The 11,630-nt window shown below is 48.9% G+C and overlaps 1 protein-coding gene across 1 annotated transcript; it reads right to left on the bottom strand.

The window, feature by feature from the left end:
- Positions 1-915: 915 nt before the first annotated feature.
- Positions 916-2,920, bottom strand: LOC117643951. Its single transcript, XM_034383138.1, has 6 exons — positions 2,818-2,920; positions 2,473-2,547; positions 2,192-2,332; positions 2,026-2,100; positions 1,134-1,261; positions 916-1,052 (listed from the first exon to the last, which is right to left on the bottom strand). Exons 1-5 carry the CDS (start codon positions 2,918-2,920, stop codon positions 1,170-1,172), a joined length of 486 nt encoding a protein of 161 aa, XP_034239029.1. The 3' UTR covers positions 916-1,052; positions 1,134-1,169.
- Positions 2,921-11,630: the final 8,710 nt, after the last annotated feature.

The raw sequence follows: 11,630 nt of genomic DNA, 5'->3' as shown, positions 1-11,630 counted from the left end.
TCAAAAATTCTGGTGAAGTGACATTTTGGACAGCAACTGAAATTAGTGGAGTGGTCTCTCTGTCTGCAAAAGAAGTTTGCTTGTCCGAGTCATTCACTTCCTCGTTGCTTTCTGGGCAAGAATGTTGAAAGGCGGCTTCTGTGAATGTAGAAAACAAGTATAGTTATTAATTAAATTCTGAAACACAATGAAAATTAGATCAATAAGAATAGTGGTTAACAGAAAACAAATTACCATTCAGTGGCTTTAGTTCAACTGCAGGAGGAGCTGAAGTTGCTGGCACACTGCTTATCTCAGAACAAGTCTGCTTAGACTTCTCTTCTTTGTTGGTTACTGGGCTTGGAGGTTTAACAGCGGCTTCTTTAAAAATAGAAAATAAAAATTATCAATGAGCTTATTTTAAAATACTAACTATAATTGAATGAACAAGTTTGGTTGTATAACAGTTAAAAAATAACCTAATGGCTCAGGTACAGGTAAACTTGGAGACGGAACTGCATTTTGGGGATCGCACTTATGTTCTGTATGAGAAGTTTCATTGACTGAGTCTTCTGCTTTCTTTGTAATTGTTGGACATGGCTGTTCAGAGGCAGCTTCTGTAAAGGAAGAAAACAGAGGTTATTACAAATTAGATTTGACATTGAATTTGTAAGTAAGGTTCTGGAAAGCAGTAAACAAATTATACCTTTCAATGGTTCAGGTACAGTCAAGCTAGCAGGAACTAAAGTTGCGAGCACATTGGTAATCTCAGAACATGCCGGCTTAGAAGTCGCTTCCTCGCTGTTTATTGGGCTTGGAAGTTTAACAGCGGCTTCTTTAAAAATAGACAACAAAATTTATCAATGAGCTAATTTTAAAGTATAAACTATTATTGAATCAACATGGTGGCATAACAGTAAAAAAATGACCTAATGGCTCAGGCTCAGGTACAGGTGAACTTGGAGAGGGAACTGCATTTTGGGGATCAGACTTATTATCTGTAAGAGTAGTTTGATTGACTGAGTCTTCTACTTCCTTTGTGAATGTTGGACATGGCTGTTTAGAGGCAGCTTCTGCAAAGGAAGAAAACAGAAAGGTTATTACAAATTACATTGAATTTAAGTAAGATTCTTGAAGGAGTAAACAAATTATACCTTTCAATGAATCAGGTACAGTGGAGCTAGCAGGAACTAAAGTTGCGAGCACACTGGTAATCTCAGAACAAGTCTGCCTAGAATTGATTCCTTGTTGGTCTCTTGGCTTGGAGGCTTAACAGCGGCTTCTGTTAAAATGAAAAACAAAAAATATTAATAAGTTAATTCATAAATATTATTAAGGTGTTACTACAGCTCACTGGTCATTTGACTAAGTGGCGTAAGTCCACCAGGAGTTGGAGTCTTTTTTTGTAAAAATGTTTCGGTGCAGCCACTAATCAGGAACGCCTTCAGAATCATTGCAGAGTTTGTTCTATATGTACATCTAGTCACTGTGCTTGGTATAGATATGGTCCCAATGATAAGTCATCAAATTTACCTTTAACCAAAGGCCTTTGACAGAAAATTTAGTTTCACTGTAATTATCTAAAAGGCATTTGTTATGAGGTAAATTTGATTACTTATCATGGGGACCGTACCAATACCAAGCACAGTGGCCAGATGTACATATAGAACAAAATCTGCAATGATTCTGAAGGCGTTCCTGATTAGTAGCTGCACCCAAAAATGTTTACAAAGAAAGAATCTGACTTCTGGTGGACTTACGCCACTTTGTCAAATGACCAGTGAGCTCATCTCTCATCACATTTTCACTCACTTACTTGAGACGAGTAATTTGTTTCATGGTATTAGGCTCTCACAAAAGTACAAGAAAATAATTAAATCTCGTACCTTTTTTCAGAGGAACACTCTTTGTTTTCTTGATACTCATGACCTAATACCATGAAAAAAATTACTCGTCTCATGTAAGTAGGTGAAATTGTGATGAGAGATAAGCTCAATTTAGTAGCACCTTATAATTGAATCAACAAGTATGGTGGTGACAAATTACCTTTCAAAGTCTTAGGTACAGTTAGATATGAAACTGAATTTTGTGGATCGGTCTTGCTTTTAGTACTAGCAGCTTCTGAAAACAAAGGGAAATGAATATTAGACTGTAACATAATTGAATTTGTCTGTTTCATCTTAAAATCTGCTCATTGTTGTTAGTGAGTTACCTTTGAATGGTTTAAGTGCAGAATTGCGACATGAAGTTGATACTGAAGTTGCTCGCTCAGTATTTTTAGAGCATGGCTTCAAGTCCGCTCCAACAAAGAGACGCCTCTTTAAAGTTTGTCTTCTTTCGACTACTTTAATCGCTGCATTCAAGAGATGAAGTAATCAATTACTTACATGGGTTTGTTTTTTTACACTAAATGGAACTTAATAGTTTTGAAAACGTTAAAAAACAAAAACATGGTGGAATGTTGTTCAGGACTGATTGTGCATTGAAACTTACCATCGTCACCCAAACACAAGGATGATTCATCACTTTGAGTGCTGCTGGCACTATGCTGCAGATTCCAGTCTTCACCTGACAAAACAAAAACATCAATGTAGTTTATTTTTTGGAAACAATGCCGATGTTTTGGTCTAGACCCAATGCCTTTCTTCAGAGGACGGAAAGGTAGTTCTTCAACACTAATAACATAAACAACATATCAGGTGCAACAAGACCAATGAAACAAAGATGAATGCGTATGGTTTGAAAGGGAAACTACACTGTGGCCAAAATCAGTGACAGGTGTTAACTTAAAAACAAAATAAAATAAGTTGAAGCTGGCAAGGAGGTTAGTTTGATTACCTGTGTGGTTCTCCCTCACAGGAGTCTGCATGGCGAAAGGATTTGCAGCGATTTCACTTTTTTTGCCCATCTGGGCCAAGAGTTTGGCTCGTCTTGACGCCATTGTGCCATGCCTTTTTTAACGCAATGTTCCAAACTTCAAACCGGTACGTCCGCCCACGCTCCACTCCACTCAACTCACGTTCGCGGTTCGCGTCTAGCGAGCTCGCGTGAGATACGTGCTTCCAATTGGGGGTACCCGCGTCAGTCGGGACATGGGCCCAATTTTCAATAAAACATTGAAGCACTTTTATAATTCATAGAAATGTAATTCGACATTCGTGTGAAAGCTAATTTTTTACTCTTCCGAATAGGTGAAAAATCTAAAAACCCCTAAAAAAGTTGTTACAATAGTCTTGCGAGATCTCCCGATTTACGGCAGTTCTAGCGACGTCCATGAAATACGTCTCTTCTATCTGCGCTGGCCGAGTACGGTAGTTCTACGGGCGTCCGGGAAATACGATGGTTCTATCGATCTGGTGGAGATACGCGAGTTCATGTAGGACACGTCGATGTAAAACTCGATGTAAAAATTTTGGTCCAAAATTGGTAAATATTTGGAAAAGTAAAGGTCTGGGATGACATTGGAAGTCATTTTTGTGATCAGCTCACCAAATACTGCAGAAAGCAATGAAACACCGAGGAAATTTTGGTCGCAAATCATGTAATTCTAGTCGAAAGCATGGGTCTTCAGTTGTTAGGTTTCTTAAGAGCGTTTCCTGTTCATAGTGTCATGCCACGAACCCTGACCCTGTTACTCAGTTGAGTAACATTCAACAGCCAGCATTGAATTGCTTAATACGATTCACAAATACTTCAATTACCATTCGATATCTCCTTGTTACTGAACTTATGAATACGCAATGTTATTAGTAATACCTAAATAGCCTTTCTCCCTTTTAGTTTAAACTAGTGGATTTAACTATATTGATTTATCTGCATTAATTAAAAAGAGACATATTTACAGGCAGGCTGATTTCAACTACTTTACGGAGAAGACCTTCTGTCAGATCCAATGAATCGTGTCATACAGGGTGAGTTTTCTCAATGTGTCAATAATTTGCAGGCAGTTTGGGCATCCCTAGGGGACCATTTTTCACCAATGAACTAGTGGGCGCAAACGTCTAGATACGGAGATAATTGGTGTTTTGAATTTGGATTTTGCGCCTACAAGGTAGGCACCCGGTGCCACTGAGTGTGGCAGGACCTGTCGAGGGGGTGTCGCGGGACTAGCAGTACTCGCGGGAGTGCCACTTACCTCGCGGAAGTATCCGTGGAATCCTGCCACCCTCGCAAAGACAGCCGTGAGATCCACTGTAACGGGGGCCACCATGACAGCCCCTTGAGACCCGCGGCAACCCCTCCCAAAAGACATTTGCAAGGTCCGCCGCACCCCTTCGAGACTCGAAGCACCCCTCCTAGACCCGCGACACCCCCACGTGAGGTCCTGCGCCCATCAGTGGCAGCGGGTGCCTACCTCGCAGGCGCGAAGGTCAATTACAAAACACCAATTATCTCCGTACCTAGACGTTTGCGCCTACTAGTTCATTGGTAGAAAATGATCCCCTTGGGGTGCCCAAACTACCTACAAATTATTGACACATTGAGAAAACTCACCCTGTAGAATCCAATGTCAAGGCCACTTATTGCTAAATGCAAGTTTATCTTATTGATAATGATAGTCATGGTGTGTTATTTAATCTTTGTTTAGCAAAAGCATTTACCTAACATTCTGAGTAAATTAAAAAAAAAAGCAAACTCAAACCATGACCAACACAAATTACCAGTTGTCGCAGACAATGTATGATTAAGTTAAAAGAATCGTCTCATGAAATCATATGACCAAGTCAGTGAATCGTCTCATTGAATCTGATGTCAATGTCAAACCTTGAATGCGCTACACTCACTCATCATATGGTTTTCTTTAAGGTTAGTACTATAGTAAACTCACAGCATTGCAATGAAGCCTTTTCCCAGAATCAGTGCCAAGAGTCAGCAAAGACTATTTATTTTGGCAAGATTAGCATCTGGTTTGTACTCATAGAATGTATTAATATATTTTCTAACTGTTATTGAGCAAAGCAAACAACTGAAAAATATAGTGTCTGAGAATATAAATGGAAATACACTCACAAAGGTTAAAAAGACCAAATCATTCTTGCAATTATCAAACACACTCCACTGACTAAAACATTTCCCCTGTAGTGGGGGAGGGGAGAGGGTGGACGGACGGACGAAACGCGTAATAATTGTCACTTTCATTTTCCGTATTTCACTGAGTTGACTCTCCGGAGGGGTTTCAATCATTCTAAAATATCGAAAAACTATGACCGTACTCACTTCTAAGCCCTTCTGCTCTTTAGTTTGTTTTATTTGCCAATGTTTAGACAGGTCCCGTATTTAAGAGTCGCGGCCGCAAGTATGAAAAATTGCTACGAGCTGCCAAGCACTGCCAACCTAACCACGCTAAGAACCTAATTCAAAAAGATGTTTTGAATATTTCAAACAATAGTAATCGTGAATATAAGATAAACTCCCCCTGGGGGAGATTTAGGAGCCTTCCGGTGCGAAATTTTGAAACTATTTGTGCGGTAGTTGCTGAGAAACGTGAGTGAGTTACGGACACACAGACAGACAGACGCACGACCAGTCACTTTTTGGTACCCCCAAACACGGCATGGGCTCGCTATCGCTCGCCAAAAATGTGTGTGCACGAGTTCAGCTGACACGTGAAATTTGGATGAACAATTTTCCTAGCAATAAAACCAAGGCAAATCCATTCTGTCTTCAGCTGATTTGACAAAGCTGGTCTACTCTCCATTTAAATACAGCTGTAGGTAATTTTGTCGAATCGTGGCGAACCTTGTCCAGTGTGGCTGCAGCTGCTTTTCCGCTCCGTGTCGGTCCAGGCTCTTCCAGTGCCGGCACACGGGGCGCCGCCACGCCGCCATTCATCATGCTGTCCGCCGCGGCGCGACAGCCGCAATCTGTAATTAGTGGCGCTGCTCGCTGATTGGCGCCTGTTTTCGCCAAAGCTGAATAGAAGGCGCGCGCCCATTGGCCGCCTGGCCCCCTCCCTCGAGAGCGCTTTCCACTCGCCCAGATAAATCATGCAACAAGTGGCGGCCGCCGCGGGCCGCGTCGCGGATTTCAGCGGGCAGGGCGTCGCGCTATTAGCACTGCTTCCTGCGCTCGCCGCTGTCTCCCTCGCACTCACGGGGCGGCCGGGAGGGACGCGAGAGAGACGGCGACGAAAGCATCAGCCTGCTGGCACTTGTCGATAGGGGTTGAGTTCAAACTCGCCGAGCTCAACCAAGACGCCGGCAGCGGTCGGCCAATCCACGCACGCGAACGTAGACACCACACACACTACGCACACAGTGGCACGCACACCATCGTCCCGCTCTGCTTCGCCCTGCCTCGTCCTAGTCGTGATAAAGCCATAATGGACACCTGCCTCGCGTTCTTTGCAACAACTATCCGACTTTTCCCTGCCGATGCACCGCCCAGATAGAGACGGCTCAAGCGAGCGCTCAAAATGACGGCCAAATTATGCAAATCACAGCGATAAATTACGTCATTTACGCAGATAACTAGGGACGCTTATTAAATTTGTTAATTTCATCGTGAAAAGCGCCGGTGAGATACTCGCGTTGAGGGAAAGCCTTCGCACACGGCCGGCCGGTCTGCAACGGGTTTCACCCGAACAGCGTATTTATTTGCCGACTTTTCGGAATGGTGACGGAATCGACTGGCCGGCCAGCCCCGCGGGGGGCCCCGCCGCCCCCAACGTGCCGCAAACGTACACACGGCGACCACCTAGGGCGACCGCCACCGCTTTGGCCCCGGGCAGCATCGGGCCGCCGAGCCGGCCGAGCAGACTCGGCACTTTGTCGGTCTTTGCAACGCGAGAACGCCGGCGGAAGGACGCGGTGCACGCACTGTCAGAAAACTCCGTAAAAATACGGAAATTTAACGGAGACTGTCCATTTTTTTTTAACGGAGATCTCCGGTTTTTTGAATTATGGATTTTCTCCGTAAAAATATGGAAGTTATGTATATAAATGGAATAGAAGCCTTACTTATCAAAAAGAACAGACTAATTCACCTTATCGATGGGTTGGGTGACCAACTGATGAGGTGTTCCAAGAGTACGCCTTCCCTACAGCGACCTAGCCTTTAGGTTTCCGTCCATTTATCCGATCCTAATGGCATGTGGTCAAGTGGATCTTCAATCAGTTTTTGAGTATATCACTTTCGTCTTAAAGGACACTGTTTGCATTAACATCAAAGGTGTAAGGAGGGAAGTAAACCGTTAAAATGCGTTTATTTCTGCAAAAATGCGGTTCATCTCCGTAAAAATACGGAAAATCTCCGTAAAAATATGGAAAATCTCCGTAAAAATATGGAAAATTTACGGAGCCCCCATTCCCAAAATTAGAGTAACTTTCTCCGTAAATTTACGGACTTTTTTTCTGACAGTGGGATGGCAAAAAGGCAGAATTTGGCGTCCACAAAACAACGCTCTTGGTACTCTATTTTTCAGCACGTGGTGCCAATCAATGGTACCGTTTTGAACTGAGGGCGTGTTTCAGGCAGCACCGCGCGCTTGAGTCAAGTCATGTTTCAGAGGCATGGGAGTACACAAGCTCTGACCTGTGTGGTCCCCCCAGCGCGCTGAGCGATCATTCCCCCGCATTCTTCGGGAAAGGCTGCGCGCTGCGACTTGACGCGCCGCAAGTGCTTTCGGGTTGTTGTTCGTCCCACAGCTGCGCGGCTGGCCCTGACTGCACGCCTTTTGTAATAAGATGTCGAACGGTGCAACTCGACCCTCACCAACACGGGGCTCCGTGATTCACTCGCCAGATATGCCCTCCGTGGCGTGTCGCAGTGCGGGGTGTGTTTTGATAAGACTGTGTGGGGCTACAATGACCATAAACGACCGAGTGTCTGCGTTACTCGAACGTCACCAGAAACCGGGCAAAACACTTCGCGCCAGCGATTCGGTATTTTGTCTGCGCGGCGCGCACTTCCGGCACGTGCGCGGGCCGCTGCCAAAGAGGGTCGCTGTCTCTGTCACACTCGCGCGGCGTTCCGGAGGGGCGCGAGAGAGGCAGAGCGACGAATCATCCTGCAGAGCAGCGTATCTGGCGTTGGCGATCCGTGGAAGATACGCCGCTGTTTCCGGGGCCCTATGTGACTGGAATGACCCAGTGTGGCGATTAGTCAAACCGAGCAGGCTGGCCAGGCTGGCGCCGCAACGGTTTCGTATTTCGGCAAAGAGAGCCAGCGGCGGCGGCTGTGTTCTCCGACACCGTGTTCCCTGCCTCTCGTTCGTCGCCCCAACGCGCACATTCAGCGGGGCTTATCAGTCGATGGAGCAACGCGGGAAATTCAAAACCAGGAAGACCGTTCCCTCCAGTGTTTTCGTTTGGAAGGGGCAGGCAAGGGCGCGGCGCGCGTCATCCGTCGTTCGTCACGTCTCCGCAGCCACCTCAGCGTTCTAGGAGAACAGTGTTATCGGGCCGGATGAAAAGCTCGGGGCAAATGTCTGGCCGTGCCCTGCCACGCCGTGCCACGCCGTGCCACGCCGTGCCACGCCGTGCCGGCGACACAGTTGTGAGCCGCGCCAGCCGCGCCACCCTCGGCGAGGAAGTGGTACTTGGTAAGCTGTTGCGAACTCGTTGCGTGGAATGTGAGAAGTCCGAGAAGCGTCGCGCTGCGTGCCTTTGGCTGCCTTTGGCTGCCTCTGGCTGCCTTTGGCGTGCCTCGCCACATCCTCCGAGGTATGCGCGGGGAAGGGGGCACGGACCATCTGGACACACGTGCTATGGGCTGCAGCAGGAGCTGAGATGGCAATCTGCGGCCCGAGGGGCGGCCGACCTGCACAACGGTCGTGGGGCTGTTCATGTTCTTGTTGGCGTGCACGTTTGGCGCGGCAGCGCGTGCGCCCGGCAGCCTGGCCGTCCCGGAGACGCGCAGGCGCCAAAATTCGACACTGGCCCGGCGTGCCCGCCGCGTGGCAGCCCGTTCAACTACCACGTAACTCCACCGCGTTGCGGCCCTCCGAAATCCAGTGCCCGGAACTCCGGCCGCCACTGGTTGTTCGCGGCCAGCGCGGCGGGGCGGCAGCGTAGGCCATGCAATAAAACAGGAGAGACAATATGTGCAGCACGCGTTAGATTTATCGTAGCGATTGGTATCTATTGGGATCGGTATTGTCGCCTGGGCGCTGCTGGGCGCTGCTGGGCTGGCTGCCCCGGGCAAAGCCCAGGCGAAGCCCAGGCGAAGCCCAGGCACGGCGGCACCGCGCTGCGAGGAAGCGACACTCTGCGATGCATCTCAAGGTGCCACGGAACAGAAATAAATGGCCGGAGCGAAAGCGTCCGATATTTAGCCGCAGTCAAGTCGATTATCTTGCCTGCGAAAACACGGCGGAACGCTCCCAGCGTACGCTGGCTCTATTTACTCGTCTACAGCGGAAAACCGAGTCGCCAAGGGACCGGGCGTGGTGCAGAAACGACCCAGGCAGTTTACTCATCCTCGCAAAACGTCTTCTATAAACAGGAATGCTTTTCGTTTGCCCTTTCGTGACTTATAAAATTTGAAGCAAAAATTTACGGTACAGAATTTTGCGGAGTACTATTCCTAACTTGCCGACGCACTCGGCCTTTTCTACGTGGATCGGACGTCCGGCCTCGTGCGTGTGTGCGTGTAGTGTCTGTGTGCGCGCGTGCGTCACGACTCGGCGTGCATAGGAACGTGGCCGTTTTATCGTTTTCGCGAGAATCGTCCGTCCGGGCGTGATTCGAACTTTATGGCATCGGCACTGCAAGGCGTACTACGGCACGGCGTAGAGCAAGGCGTAGCGCAGCGCGCGAAGCAGCCTAAACGAGTCATCAAACACGCGACGCACTGAGCAATCGCAGGGACGACATGCAACCGGGAGGAAGAAGGAGAAAGACGTTAAGAGGGCAGAAGGGAGAGACGAAGAAAGAAAGAAAGAAAGAAAGAAAGAAAGAAAGAAAGAAAGAAAGAAAGAAAGAAAGAAAGAAAGAAAGAAAGAAAGAAAGAAAGAAAGAAAGAAAGAAAGAAAGAAAGAAAGAAAGAAAGAAAGGCTCGACACGGCACTGGAGTTGGTTGATTGGTGCTGGTCCCAATAAGGCCCTGCTTGCCGTAAACGCGCGGGGCAGCACACGACAGCGACACCGCCACGTCACTGCTAAATAACGCATTCGATAACAGCCGTGTGGTCGGATGCCGACGCTCTGTCTCTGTCACACTCGTAGAGCGGTCCGAAGGGGTGCGAGAGAGTCAAGGACGTACACTGCTGGGAATCAGCCTCGCAGTGTGCAGGCGCAACGGCCAGGGCCTCGACCTGCCTGTCCGTCCGGCGGGCCTGCAGGCGGGCTGGTGGCTCTGGCTCTACTGTCCGGCACGGTCCAGGGGTGGATTCGCGAGCAACAGGTGGCGAAGGGCGTGGCCGAGGACGCGAGGGCGCCACGCCCCTCGGGCCCCACCCACCACTATGGAGGATGCGGGGCTCTGCGTGACTTCCACCCTGTCCCGTCACGCTCAACCACCCCTGGGCGCCTCGAAAACTTGGGACCTTTCTTCCTCGTGCAGCTTCTTCGCATTTCTGGAAGAGGTTTCCGCCCAGCTGCCGGGGTTGCCTATGCCGTTTCGCAGGGTCGTCTCGGCCAAAAGCCCCTCGGCTACGCCTGCTACGCCACTGCAGAGTCTCGCGATGCGACGCTATTGCACCACCGCCATAAAACGGTGGTATGCACACAGAGGACGGTCGGACGGGCGGATAGGACACGGGGAAGGTCGTCGCGTCCTATGCCTGGCCCACGGCCTGGCCCATGGCCTGGCCATTACGTCGCGGTTGCAGTAAAACGGGCATCGCCACGCCCATCGCGACGCGGGCAGCCGTGGGATTCGGATTCTGCCAGGTCCGTGTCTTCTAGTGACACCCGTCAGAATGCGCGGCGAAGGCGTGCCCCAAGGCGTGCCCCAAGGCCTCGCAGAAGGGCAGCACCTCTCTTCCCCGTAACCGATCGAACCCGTTGCAACGCATGCCCGACGCGGCCGGCGCATTAGTGCCAGAAACAAAACGCTCACAAAGCCTAACTCGAAAACCATTTGGCATCCTTAACGCGTCCCGAGCCCCGACGTAGTCCCGGCGGGGTTCACGGGCTGTAAAGCCTGCATTGTTCCCTGCGAGTGTCTTTTCGAAATGCGGCGATGTGTGCGTCTCGCCATGTGTGCGCGCGTTGCAAAGCCACAGGCATAAAGCCTTCGGCAGGCAGGCTTACTAGTAAAAAGACGCCAATAAAAGGATTACTTGGAAAACAGTCGGCTTCGTTTCTGTGATAAATTTCATTTTCAGTCGGGGGCATGTTCTTGAGACCAAATTCAAGCCTCAGCTGTGCACGACTCACGCTAAGAATGAGCGGATTCTTAGTTCAAATCTGAAGCAAAAACTTGACTTTGAAGGGCTGACTTCTACCCCCCAGACGTAGTTTGAAGTGTCAAATTATCGGGAATTTAAATAAGCTCGATGCAACGGCACGGGTTGTTTCCCTTTATGCAAGCAGGCTGTGTTGGGCTCGGGTTCAGGGCACTAGGTGCCTCGTCCGGGCGGGCTGCCCGGCCCGGCAGAGTACCGCAGACGCCCTGGAGGCGCAACTCCCTAATGACCTGCACGGCGTGCTCGCATTGCCCGGATCGCCGCTCCGCGAGCGTTACACTCTACGCGGATTTTTATTAAA

The sequence above is a fragment of the Thrips palmi genome, unplaced genomic scaffold, assembly GCF_012932325.1.
Source record: "Thrips palmi isolate BJ-2018 unplaced genomic scaffold, TpBJ-2018v1 HiC_scaffold_17, whole genome shotgun sequence".
In the NCBI taxonomy this organism is placed as follows: domain Eukaryota; kingdom Metazoa; phylum Arthropoda; class Insecta; order Thysanoptera; family Thripidae; genus Thrips; species Thrips palmi.
Note: the sequence above shows the minus strand (reverse complement) of the source record. Positions and strands in the feature narration are given on the sequence as shown.